Source organism: Ammospiza nelsoni, chromosome 28 (genome assembly GCF_027579445.1).
Source record: "Ammospiza nelsoni isolate bAmmNel1 chromosome 28, bAmmNel1.pri, whole genome shotgun sequence".
Classification (NCBI taxonomy): Eukaryota; Metazoa; Chordata; class Aves; order Passeriformes; family Passerellidae; genus Ammospiza; species Ammospiza nelsoni.
The window spans coordinates 3,433,229-3,445,956 of record NC_080660.1 but is presented as its reverse complement, the minus strand read 5'-3'; the positions used below and the strand labels follow the sequence as shown (position 1 = coordinate 3,445,956).

Here is a 12,728-nt window from a genome sequence, read left to right as displayed (position 1 = left end):
GGAAGGGCCTGTTGGGGCTTTGCAGGGCAAGTCTTGTCCTATTTAATGATTTGTTTCAGCATCAATGTGAATCGAGTGTCTTTGCATGTGTGTTTTCAGCTGGAGGTGTCTCAGCTGGAGGGCAGTCTCCAGCAGCCCAAGGCACAGTCAGCCATGTCTCCTTACCTGGTTCCTGACACCCAGGCCCTCTGCCAGCACCTGGCTCTTGTCAAGCAGCTGGCCACAAGTGGGAGGTTCATTATCATCATCCCTCGAACAGGTATGGGGACTCCACAGCAGGAAACTGCCAGTGGCTGCCCCCCGACCCTTCTGTGCTGGGAGCAGGCCCCAGGGGCCTGGGTGGTGGCTTTCTCTCCTCCTTCACTTCATTTGGAACAGTTGCAGCACCCTTTTGATGTGTTGCTTTTGGGGCCTGTTCTGTGTGTGGCCCATGCTTGGGATTTTGACAGAGTGTGTCAGAAGAGCTGAGAGGAGAGAGCTCCTGTTCCCTCCACACCTCTCCTGTGGGAGCTGCATTGGACATTCTGTGGAATGGGGAGTACTTGACACCTCTGGATTAGTTTGCAGAAGTGGAACTGTAACCAAGATGGTTTTGGTTTTTTGTTTTTTGTTCCTGTTAGTTATCGATGGCCTGGACTTCCTGAAAAAGGAGAACGCCGGTGCTCGGGACAGCATTCGGTACCTGGAGGCAGAATTTAAAAAGGGAAACAGGTGAGAGCAGGACAGGGTGGGATTTTCCTTTGCTTTTGGAATGGGTGGGAGCAGGCAGTGGATCTCTTGGAGCAGAATGAGGAGTGGGCCAAGGAAAAGCCAGAGTTCAGGAATGGGAAGGAGCAGATGCAGCAGCTGGCTCTTCAGATGTGCTGGTAGCTGCTGCTCAGCTGTGAAGTGCAGAAGCTTCTGAGCAATGGTGGGGTTGCATCTCTGTTGCTGTATAAACTGGAGCAGTGACCTTTGCCACTGCACTGAGTGCTGGAAGAGCTGAATTGTGCCTGGGTGCTCTGCAGAAATACAGCTGGAAGGACAAACTGCATCTCCGGGGTCCTTATCAGGGCTGGTGGGCTTGAGACATGTGGGAATGGTGCTGAGGCAGGGAGGGGATGGAAGGGATTCACAGAGCATTCCTTGCATGGACCTTTGGGTGTTAAATGTGGGTTGAGGGAAGCCCTGCAGCACCCAGAGGAGCTGCTGACTTCAGCCTGTGTGACAGTCTCCATATGAGCTCAGAGACTCTGCTTTCTCCTTAGGTACATTCGTTGCCAGAAAGATGTCGGGAAGAGCTTTGAGAGGCATAAATTGAAGAGACAAGATTTAGATGCCTGGTAAGATTTCAGCATCTGAAGATGTCTGAGCTAGGCTCACAGCAGGCAGGTGGCTTTGGGGAGAGGTGTTAGCACTGGGACCCATTGCAGAGCTTGTTCTGTGTGAATAATGATGAAATTCCTTTGAGATAAGGACAGCCGCCTGTGCATGTTACACAAAGCACTCTGTGCTCAGAAAGATCTCAGAAAAGTCCTTAATGACAACAGGAGAGCAACCCTGCTTTCCATTTATTGTCCTGAGCAGATGTGGCCTTCCCTGCTGACCTTCCCCTCTGTTTCTCTGTTCTGTCAGGAATCTCTATAAAATCCTGGACAGCTGCAAGCAGCTGACAGTGTCCCAGGGCAGTGGGGAGGATGACACCACAGGAATGGTCACCATCATCACAGGCTTCCAGCTGGAGGACCCCAGCTCCTTCTCAGTGCCCATGCAGGTCAGTAGCTCTTGTCTGCCTGAGCTGAGCCATTCTGCTTCCTAGCAAGGATATAATGTGATTGATTGGAAAGAGATTTTTAAAAATGTTTTTACTTTGGCTAATCCCTGAAGTTTGGTTTCCCCAAATTTTTATGTTGAGATTCTGTATTCCCTCAAGGCTTCTTGATTTTGTGATATTCTGGGACAGGTGAGAGAATTTAATTCCATGTCTCTGCAGGCCTCTTGTACCAGAGCAATGAGAATTGGGAGGATTTGGCCTTCCAGCTGTGCCAGGCTGCTGGAGAGTCCCCAGGCTGGGAATGGCAGGGCAAGTTAAAAATTACCCACCTTTTTCTGTGTTTAAAAATTAACCACCTGTTTTTCTGTGTTTGCTTTGCAGTCTGCCATCCAGGCAGCCGCCAGTGCCAGCATAGAGATAAAAAATGTTCTGGAGTTCTACAAGCAGTGGAAAGAGATGGGCTGATGGTCAGAAAGGCATCGGGTTGGTGAACCTTTCTCTCCCCCTCTCGCAACGTGCAGCGTCTGAACGAAGGAAACAACAATCTGGGCGACACTTAAGACACGAAGAAGCAGCAGCAGCAGCAACAGCGACAAAAAATACCTACCCAAATGAATTAAAAAAAAACAAAAATCCAAAGTGGGCACGCACACTGACACCCTCCACCTGCATCCTGAGCAGACAGGCTGTACAGCTCTGATGGAGCCAGCTGCTCTGAGAGAGGCCCCTCGGAATGGGAACGGCCGGGGCAGAGTCTGCCCTTCTCCCAGTGGGCAGAGATGGGCGAGAGACAGGCAGTCCTTCATCCCCCTCCTTCCTCCCAAAGCTTGCTTGGCCAGCAGGAGCAGGCTGGTGGTTCAAAGCATGGACTTCACTTCAGCAAAACCAAACCAGTGCAGCAGAAACGGAGCCCTCTGCCTTGGGGAAGAAGATCCAAAGAGTGTTTTGCTCTTGTTTGGCAATCTGGGGACAGGAAAGTGGATAGGATTTCTCTCCCCCCCCATCCCCTCCTTTTGAATTAATTATTTTTCAAGGGTTTTTTTCCTTTTAATTTTTAGTTTTTATATATATGAATAATATTAAAAAAATAAAGGAAAAAGAAGAGTTCCTTTGGGGTTTTGGATACTCTTCCAACATCAGAAAGAAAAGGAAACACTCTATTTAAAAGGGGGAAGAAGCTCTTAATATAATTTTTTTTTTTTTTTTTTGTCTTAGAACAAGCATATTTATTTCCTTTCCCAGGCCCCCATGGAGCAGGCTCAGTGCAAAGGGATGTTGGCCTGTGAGGAGGGAGCAGCCCCATGTTGCACTCCACTCTCCCTGGGAGCTCCATGCTTCATGAGCAACACAAGCTCCACCACGCTGCTCCAGGGAGGCCACAGGACTCTGCCTCCATCCCCAGCTTCTCCAGCTATGCATCAGACCTTGGAGAAAAGGAGGAATCTGGCAGAACTGCTGAAAGAGAGAGAGAAGAGCCGGGTGGGATTTATGCACCATTAAGGCTCAAATGCTTGGCTTGAGCACTGCAACACTGGGATGGAGCAGATGTCTCCAAAGGACCCAAAGCCTCTTTTTCATCTTTTCTTTTTTTTTCCCTTTTTTTTTTTTCCCCACTAAATCTTTCAATAGTCTGTGGAGGAGGAAGGAGAATCTCAAAGCCATTACCTTCTGCTGGTTGTTCAATGCACCACTGCTGCAATGCTGTGCTAGAGATGGTGACAGAGCTGTGTCCCCTTTTCTCACATCCCTCTGGGCTGGCAGAGGCTGTGCAGGAGATTCACAGACTGCTCCCTGCTTTTGGCATCCCAAACAGGAGGGCTGATGCTGCCTGGAAAGGTGCTGGAAGAGCCCAGGTGAGCTGGGAGGGATCCTGCAGAGCTCCATCCTGGCAGCATCTCACTCAGCCTGTGTCTGACACGCTGCCACTCGCATGTGAAGCTGCAGGTTGCTCCCAGGGCAGCAGGAGAGGGGCTGGGCAGTCTCTTCCTGCTCCCTTTTCTTGCCTCTGTGTGCCCACGAAGAGATGTCTCCATCCACATGAACCAGCAGCAGCTATGCAAGTACAAACCACTGGAGTCTTCTATGTGTCTGTGTTCTCACATGGGCCAGCCAGAAACTGCTACAGCCAGAGAGCAAAACATGAGAAGCTGAGCCACATCCTCCACTCTGTGCAGGCTCTGAGCATGGTGTGTTGTACTGCAGGGGCAGGCTGTTCTTGTTTTCAGGTAGAAACTAAAAATACCAGCACAAGTACCAGAGGATTCATTTCTATTCCAGTTCCAGCTCCTTTACAGCACAGCAGAGGGAAATGCCAACCTGCCTGGTCCAACTGGAAGGACAGGGCTTTCCCTGCAGGATCTTCTTCTGAAACTCACAGTGCTTTGCTTGGCTAAGCCAAGAGAAGGCCATGTGCAGGACAGCAGGTCAGAGACTGGCACACCTCGGGGATTCTTGGAGATCTGAGATGGGTTGTGAAGCTCCCAGTCACTCTTCCCTCCAGTGGTTTTATTTGAAGTCATTTGTGGAGCTCATTGTTTCTGTTCAATGGGGTGGGAAATAAGAAGGGAATCTCCTTGTGGGACTGTTGTTGGGTGAAGCCCTCCTTGTCTGGTGGGGGCACAGAGTTGATGTGCTCTGCTGAAGAAACCCCCCTGATCCTGGGGTCTGGAGGTCCCTGGGGCTGAGCTTGGTGTGTTTGTCCTGAGAGCCTCAGTGTGACCCTTGTGGCTGGTGAAGAGAAGCATTGCAGGGCTGTGGTCAGAGCAGTGAGGAGCTGGGGGCAGCTTCAGGTTGAGCTTTCCTTGGGTCCTGGCTGGATCTTGAGAGGAGACAGAGGAGCAGTAGAGGTAAAGCAGCAGCCCAGAGGGAATTCCTGTCTGACTGGTGGCAAGTGTTTCACTTGATGGCAAATGTTTTCAGTTCTTGCAGCTCCCACAGCTGTGCAGGGTGGCAGCTGGGAGCCACAGCTGGCCAGGCTGAGGAGGAGCTGTGTCCTGACTCACTGAGGCCTTGGTGGGTACAGATCCAGTTAAGAACAAAGCAAATAAACTCATTTTCTGTAACCAGAGGCAGAGGAACTACTGTGAGCCCATGTGGGGCCACATGGCAACAACAGGGGCTGCTCACAGCTCTCCTTAAGTCACTGTTCTGCTCCCTGAGGGGGGTTGGTTTGATATTCCAAGGTTTTGCCTACCTGCAGGGGAGAAAGGGGAATCCTGACTGCCCCCATGGCACCTTCCACTCTGGGCTGGATGGGGAGGGATTGTGACCTTTAAAAAGACACCTGAAGGGTCCCTGTGCTGCTCTCCTCCTGTGCTTGAGGACCTGGTGAATGGTTTTTGGATTTGCATCCCCAGTCAGAGACAGCTGGAGCTGAAAACCTGGGAGGCTGCAGAGTGTGGGAGCAGCCTGGAGTGTCCTCCAGCAAGCCTGGCCTTCTGAGGGGGCTCAGCACATCATCCCCTGGCCTGGGATAAAACAAAGCACTGCTCTGCCCATCCCAACCCTCAGGGTGAGCTGGAGTTTCCTCCTTGCACAGATCTGCTCTGTCCCAGGGCTGCTGGGTTTCTCCCCTGGCACGTTGTGCTGCTCAGAGTGGCTCTGGGGGTGGAGGCAAAGGGGATGGTGGGCTGTGGAAGGCTCTGTGCAGCCTGTGGCTGCTGTGGTGCTGCACTGGGGGCTCCTTGAGAGCTCCCCCACCCTGTGCATCCCCGTCCAAGCCAGAACTGGGAGCTGCCTCAGCAGAGAGCATCGGGCAGGGTGGAGGCTGCAGGCTCTGGTTCCTCCTGCACCAACCCCAGGCTTGCCCTGTGAGCCAGTCCAGTGGTGCCTGCTGTGCTGGGAAGGAGAGCAAACAGAAAAACCATCTTGTGGGCTGAAAAACAAGAGTGTTCACGTGTTCTGGTGTGTTTCTTGGGTTTGGTTTTTCTCTTCATTACCACCCTGTGGAGCGGTTCGGGGTTTCTGGGGTGACCCCACGCTGGGAGGACACAGGGCTGTGGTGGCTGAGGCTGGCTGGGCTGTCCCCAAACCATGGTGGACACAGTCACTGGTGCTTGTTGGGCTTCTGCTCCATGGTTTCATGGGCTGTTCCAAGCAGCTCCTCTGCTCCCATCCTTGCTTGGCTTGAGGCCACCCGCAAATGCCTCGGATTTTGTCCCACATCTTCAATTTTGGGCTCTTTTCCCTCTGGGTGTGCAGCAGCACTGGGCAGGGACAGGGTTGTGTTGCTGGCCTGGCCACTGGCAGGGAGGGGATGCAGGTTGGAGGCGAGGGACAATCACCTCTCCCCAGCCCTCGTGTGGCACACGGGCTTGCAGAGCCAGGGAGGATTGAGGGGATTGGGGCCCAGCCGGGTGAGCAGGGGCTGGGGCTCCCAGCAAATGTCTGACCATGGTCTGAGCACAGCAACTGGCTTAATAAAATACCAGATGTTTGTACTATGTGTGTCCTGTGGTCATTCCCATCTTTCCTGAGCAGCTGAGTGCATTTTCCATCTGTAAATGCACCCAAATCTGCTTTGCTGACCAGACTTCCCGGTGAGGGAAGTGCAGGTGGGTCCTTCCTCAGCCCTGTGATGGGAACAGCATTTCCCTTGCTGTCTCTGTGATTGGGGCTGATTTCATCCTCTTGTTAGGGCTCTGCTGCCACAGGAGCACCCCTGGCCTAGCTCACTGGGGCCTTTGCAACTCACTTTTAATGGGGAAAGGGTATGGAGAAGTTTGAGACAAGGAAAATGTAAATTTTTAAAATGTGTGACTTCCCAGTGTCCATTCAAGGCGCTGGGAGAGGATGGGCTGGGGGCTTCAGGCTGGAGATTGGGCTGTGAGGGTCCCACCATGCCCTGGTGCCAAAGGAGAGAAAATAAATGAATATTCCTGCCCTGAATTCATTGCTGTCAGAGGTCCTGCTCTGCTTCCCCTGGTGGAGAGCATCGAGCACTGCCATAATTCTCTCTCCCTCTCGGGTCTTTGGAGGCTGCACCGGCAGGAAGGTCAGAGAGGGAGGTGTTAAAAGCAAATCCAGCTTCAGTCCCCAGCAGGGAAAGGGGCTGGGGGTGAGCCCTGCCCTGTCCCAGGGCTGAGCTGGCACAAAGGGACTGGCACTGCTCCATCCCCTTCTGGGAATGCTTTTTCCTGCTTGGAAGGGCCGTGCCAGGAGGCTGCCAGCCCTGTACCAAGCCCTGAGCCTCCATTGCTGCTCCATGCAGGATGGTGCTGCTGGGGGGTCTGTGGGTGGGGGTTTGTCCCACAGCCCTTCATGGGAACAGACCGAGGTGAAATTAGAGCAGGAAAAGGCCACAGCTCTGGTCAGCTCCTGGTGCTGCTCCTGGTGGAGCTGAATCCTGCAGGAGCCCCAGGAGCTGCTGTGTCTGCCCCTCTTTGTTTCTTACTGCCTGTTCCCCTCCTCTCCTGTGCCTCAGCTTCCCACCTCTGCTACCGCCGTGTCATCCCCTGCCTTGAGTATCTCCCTGCCTGGGCTTGCTGTGCCTCGTGGCTTGTTTTGGAGGCACTGCTCAGCTCCAGAGTCTGCACCCAGCGTGGAGACCCCAGACCCTCCCTGTGGCCTCCTGCCAGCACCCCTGGGGACAGGGGGTGACTTCCCTTGTCAGCAGCAGAGCCCAGAGCACCTCGGGCTCCTTGGACAGGCACGTGGGGGTTTTAGGCTGCTCGTGCTGTGCCCAGCACACAGATCCTCTGGAGATCAATAAATCCCCAAAAAATGGGGTTTTGGAAGGCATCTGTCCTCTGTCCCCTGAGCTCCACCCAGCTGCAGCCTGGATCTTCTGCTGGCATTTGCCCCACAGGCTGAGCTGGAGCCACTGCCAGGTTTTGTTTGCCCAAATTTGCTTTCTCCACCTCTTCCCTCCCCGATCTCCTCCTCCAGTGTGACTTGGTGGGTGTTTGAGGCCCCGTGCATGGACCTGCCTTTGTCACCTGCCCTGGCTGTCCCAGCCTGGTGGCATTTCAAGCCTGGTGCTCAGAGCTGTGGCCCCTCCAGCTGGAGGCTCCCGTGTGCCCCCATGCACTGTCAGGGTCGTGTCTGCACTGGGAATTTGGGGGGATTTCAGCCAAAGCAAGGCTGTGGGAGGGTTGGGGATGTGAACAGCACAAAGCTGCCTTTGGGCCCCTGCAGAGCCCCATCTGCCAGGGCAAGAGCAGGACCAGACGCCCAGCCCAAGGCAGGGGTGAGGAGGGGGCTCTGCAGGTGACCCCCATGCCAGCACACCCCTGGTGCTTCTCAGCAGCACTACTCTGCCTCCTTTATCCAGATACTTTTGGATCATTTTGGGTTTCCCTTCCTCTCACTGTGTGAGTTTTGGGCTGAGTGGGTGTTTACATTTTTTCATGGGGAGTCCAGGTGATTCCCTCATCCAAGGTGGGAAATCACCTGGACACCCCATGAAACCTTGCTCCAGCTGGGAGATACTCCCAGCCCACCCTGCCTCAGTTTCCCCACCCACCACAATCCCAAAGCAGCTCTTGGGCTGCCCTGCTGTCCCCACAGATCTTCTGGGAGGATGGGATCATGTTGGGGTACTGGGACCCCAGGAGCTCTGACTGTGTCCTCAGCTCCTTTCTGGTGGTGAATGAGACAGCCCTGGACACAATTCCTGCTGAGCAGGAGGGGATGGGGACAGGGATGGGGGTGGGAATGGGAATGGGGGTGGGAATGGGAATGGTGATGGGAACAGGGCCAGGATGGGAGTGATGAAATGTTGGGGTGGGATTGGGGGCAGGGATGGTTGTGGAGATGGGAACAGGGATGGGGAGGAGATGGGGACAAAGAAAAGCTGGCAATGGGGATAGGGATGGGATTAGGGACAGAGATGGGGTTAGGGACATGGACAGGGATAGGGATGAGGAGGGGATGGAGATGAGGATGGGGATAGGGACAGAGCTCACCTGTGCCAGCAGGGATTCAGGTGGCACTGCCTGGTGCTCCCATCCTCCTGGGGGATCTGCTGGGCCCAGCACTGCTCCTCTGCCTGTCCCTGCTGTCATCTGTCTCATCTGCTGCTTCTCTGCCCCTGTCCCTCTGTCCCCAGCTGTGCCCACATCTTCAGCTCCAGGGCAGTGCCTGCCCAGCACATCTGCAGCAGCTGTGACGCTGGGCTGGAACAGGGCTGGGCTGGCACGGGGATGGGCTGGCACAAGGATGGGATGGCACAGGGAGCTGCAGGCCCCCTGTGACCGTGTGTCTGTCACAGGCTGCACATTTGCCATGCCAGACTCCTGGTCAGCCTGTCTGGCACTGCTGCTTTGTCCCTGTGGCTGCTTTGAGCTCCTTCACCCGCCCTGGCCTCTCCTGCTGTTCCCAGAGTGTTTGGGATAAGGAAACTGGGGGTGGAGCTTTCCTCCTTCCCAGCTTTTTGTTCCTCTCGCTGATTCCCCCTGCTCAGGATGAAACACAAGGTTTTTGTGGGGTCCTTGCTGTGGGAGCTGGCAGGGGTCTGCGCCCCCTTCACAACTTCCCCCAGCTGGAGCATCCCCAGCAGAGCAAGGAGCTGCAGACTTTGGTGTGCCCCTTCCTCTCCACCAACCCCCTGCTCCTCTGCCCGGTGAGTCAGGGTGGCCCAGGGCAGGGCTCAGGTGCCCCCACCACCCCAGGGGGCTTCCAGAAGGTTCCCTCTGCTCCTCCCCCTCCTCCCCAGAGCTCCTCTGCTGCTGGGACTGTGCCTGGAGTGAGGCTGAGCTCGGCTGCTGCCACCGGCTCCTCTTTGCACTGCTCACCGCCTTCCCCTGCCCATCCCCTGCCCCAGAGCCTTGTGCTGCTCTGGCTGCACCCCTGAGCAGCAGCCCCTGGTGTCCCCCCAGTGCCACCACTCTGTCCCCTGAGCAGCAGCCCCTGGTGTCCCCCCAGTGCCACCACTCTGCCCCCTGTCCCCTGAGCAGCAGCCCCTGGTGTCCCCCCAGTGCCACCACTCTGCCCCCTGTCCCCTGAGCAGCAGCCCCTGGTGTCCCCCCAGAGCCACCACTCTGTCCCCTGTCCCCAGAGCTGCCCTTGAGCAGCAGCTGTGGGTGATGGCCTCAGCCTGGCAGGACACAGCCACCAGCTATCCACATCTGTTCTGTGCTGGGCAGCTGCAGGGCATCTCTGTGATGTGTGCACGTGCCAGGCTTGGCTGTGGGGCCACCTGAGCCCCACCAAGACCCAAAGCACCTTGGGCACTGCCCTGTGGGCAGCAGTGCCATCCTCAGAGCCTTCATGTGGCCTTGCCCAGCCCCTGGTGGCTCTGGCAGCTCCTCAGGGGTTCCTGCGGGCACTGGGCACCAGAGGGACCCATGTGAGGGGCTGGGCTGCAGAGCCTGGCAGGGCCCAGCACCCTGGCAGCTTCTTTGGGGTGCTGTTGGGTGTCCTGCAATGTCCCTGTCCCGCAGTGTCCTTGTCCTGCAATGTCCCTGTCCCACAGTGTCCCTGTCCTGCAATGTCCCTGTCCCGCAGTGTCCTTGTCCTGCAGTGTCCCTGTCCCGCAGTGTCCCTGTCCTGCAATGTCCCTGTCCTGCACTGTCCCTGTCCTGCAATGTCCCTGTCCCACAGTGTCCCTGTCCTGCAATGTCCCTGTCCTGCACTGTCCCTGCCCTGCAGTGTCCTTATCCTGCACTGTCCCTGCCCTGCAATGTCCCTGTCCTGCACTGTCCTTGTCCTGCACTGTCCCTGCCCTGCAGTGTCCCTGTCCCACAGTGTCCCTGTCCTGCAATGTCCCTGTCCTGCAGTGTCCTTATCCTGCAATGTCCCTGTCCTGCAGTGTCCCTGTCCTGCACTGTCCCTGTCCTGCACTGTCCCTGTCCCACAGTGTCCCTGCCCTGCAATGTCCCTGTCCTGCAGTGTCCCTCTCCCAACTCCCTCTGCACCAGTCTATGCCTCAGCTCTTCAGTGCAAAGATTCCATGAATTCATCCCATAAATTCCATTCTCCAGCAGCAATTCCATGAATTTGGGGTCCCCACACAGGACCCAGCAGTGTAAGCATATGTGAGTCAAGGTTAATGAGTAATTAAGGTGGTTTGTGATGAAATTCCCGGGCAGGGGTGCATGGATCAGCCCTGCTGCTCCCCAGTAACCCCACATTGGGAGAAACAATTTTAAATTAAACTGGGATGGTGATGGGGCAGCTCTGGGCTGGCAGCAGGACCTGGGGGTTACAGCACCTCCTCCTTGGAGCCTGGGGGGCACAGGAGGGAACCCAGGATGGATGGGATGGCGTGACACTGAGCACATCCCAAATCCCCCCAACCCACCCACCCACACCCCAGGCTTGGGGAGGAACTGGCTCTACATTTGCATTTATTTCATTCCAGGGCTAACAGAAGGGTGGGAGGGTGCAGTGTAGGGGTGTGGGGCTGGCAGGGGGGGGTTCCTGGAGAGCTCGGCCCCCTCCCCAAGCAGGGCAGGGCTCACACCAGCCCGTAGTAACGCCGGTACGCCTCCTGCAGCCCGATCTGATCCGCCAGCTCGTCGCAGTCCGGGTTGAGCTCGCAAACCTCGCGCTTGGCCTCCAGCGGGTCCGGAGGGGCCCCGGGGCCGCTGCTGGGGACAAAGGGACACAAAGGGACACCCGGGGGCTCTGGGGGGTCCTGGGCCAGCAAACCTCCCCCGCTGCACCCCGCCATGCTCACCTGCCGTGGCCGGCATTGCGCTTCTGCCTCTGCACCAGCTCGGCGCTGGCGCGTCTGGAGACGAAGGCTGCAGGGACAGGGGGGTCAGGGGGGTCCTGTCACCTGTCCCCTGTCCCCTGTGTGTGTCCCCGTCCCCAGGCTCACTCACCTTCAGAGCTGGGCGAGTCCTTGGTGCTGGCAGAGCCATCTGTGGGTGGCACGGAGGGGCGGCCGCGCTCACAGCGTGTCCTGCTCTTCCCTCCCACCCTGCTCTGCTCTCACCCCACTCTTTTTGGGGCTCACATCCCTCCCTGAGACCCCCCCAGTCTGCTGAAGGATGTCCCGGTTCCTATCTCCCCACTGAACCCCCGTGCCCCCCAAAGCTCAGCAGAGTTTTCCCAGTCCCTTTGCTCCCTCCAGGGCCCTTCCCAGGGCACAGAATCACTCCCAATGTCGACAGAATCACCCCCAGGGCCCACAGAATCACCCTCAGGACACAGAATCACCCCCACGGCACAGAATCACCCCCAGGGCCCACAGAATCATCCCCAGTGCCCATGGAATCACCCCCATGCCACAGAATCACCCCCAGTGCCCACAGAATCACCCCCAATATTCACAGAATCACCCCCAGTGCCCACAGAATCACCCCCAGTGGGCACAGAATGATCCCCAGTGTCCAGAATCACCCCCAATATTCACAGAATCACCCCCATGGCACAGAATCACCCCTAATGCCCACAGAATCACCCCCAATGTGCACAGAATCACCCCCAGAGTCCACAGAATCAGCCTCAGTGTCCATAAAATCACCCTCAGTGTCCATAAAATCACCCTCAGTGTCCATAAAATCACCCCCAGTGTCCATGGAATCAGCCCCAATGTGCACAGAATCACCCCCAGTTCCACAGAATCACCCCCAATGCCCACAGCATCACCCCCAGTGCCCACAGAATCACCCCCAGAGTCCAGAATCACCCCCAGAGTCCAGAATCACCCCCAGTGCCCCCAGCAGCCCCAGAGTCCCCGTACCTCTGCGGCACAGGCCGAGGGCGAGCAGGGCCAGGAGGGTGAGCAGGACCAGGGCCCTCATGGTGCCTCCCTGAGCTGGGCTGAGCGCAGCCCCGGCTCCCTGGGTGCCTTTATAGGGCCCTGTGGCCTTGGCAAGGGGGGCCCGGCCCCACCAGGGTTATTTGCAGCACATCCGCCACGGCCGGAGCTGCTGGCAGAGCTGGCAATTGTGGTTTGGGATGAACCCGGTGCCCTGTGCCCGGCCAGAGCCCACAAAGGGAGGCAGGAGTGGCCCCAGGCCAGGGGGGATTTGCTGGTGGGCCCAGCCCTGCCAGGCTGGCAGTGCCCAGGCCCCAAGGGATGGGT

The 12,728-nt window shown here is 56.7% G+C and overlaps 2 protein-coding genes across 2 annotated transcripts in view; one reads left to right on the top strand and one right to left on the bottom strand.

The window, feature by feature from the left end:
- The window catches only part of SMG5 (SMG5 nonsense mediated mRNA decay factor), a 31,407-nt gene extending 25,215 nt beyond the window's left edge, over positions 1–6,192 (top strand). Inside the window, exons 18-22 of the mRNA XM_059490203.1 lie at positions 100–259; positions 621–711; positions 1,248–1,322; positions 1,615–1,753; positions 2,135–6,192. Of these exons, the coding sequence (XP_059346186.1) occupies positions 100–259; positions 621–711; positions 1,248–1,322; positions 1,615–1,753; positions 2,135–2,218 (549 nt within the window). The 3' untranslated portion in view covers positions 2,219–6,192. The remainder of the gene's footprint in view (positions 1–99; positions 260–620; positions 712–1,247; positions 1,323–1,614; positions 1,754–2,134) is intronic.
- A 4,839-nt stretch (positions 6,193–11,031) lies between these two features.
- BGLAP (bone gamma-carboxyglutamate protein) lies at positions 11,032–12,466 on the bottom strand. The gene is made up of 4 exons (XM_059490472.1): positions 12,384–12,466; positions 11,521–11,559; positions 11,373–11,439; positions 11,032–11,280 (listed from the first exon to the last, which is right to left on the bottom strand). The coding sequence occupies exons 1-4, from the start codon at positions 12,442–12,444 to the stop codon at positions 11,151–11,153; spliced, it is 297 nt and encodes a 98-aa protein (XP_059346455.1). The 5' UTR covers positions 12,445–12,466; the 3' UTR covers positions 11,032–11,150.
- Positions 12,467–12,728: the final 262 nt, after the last annotated feature.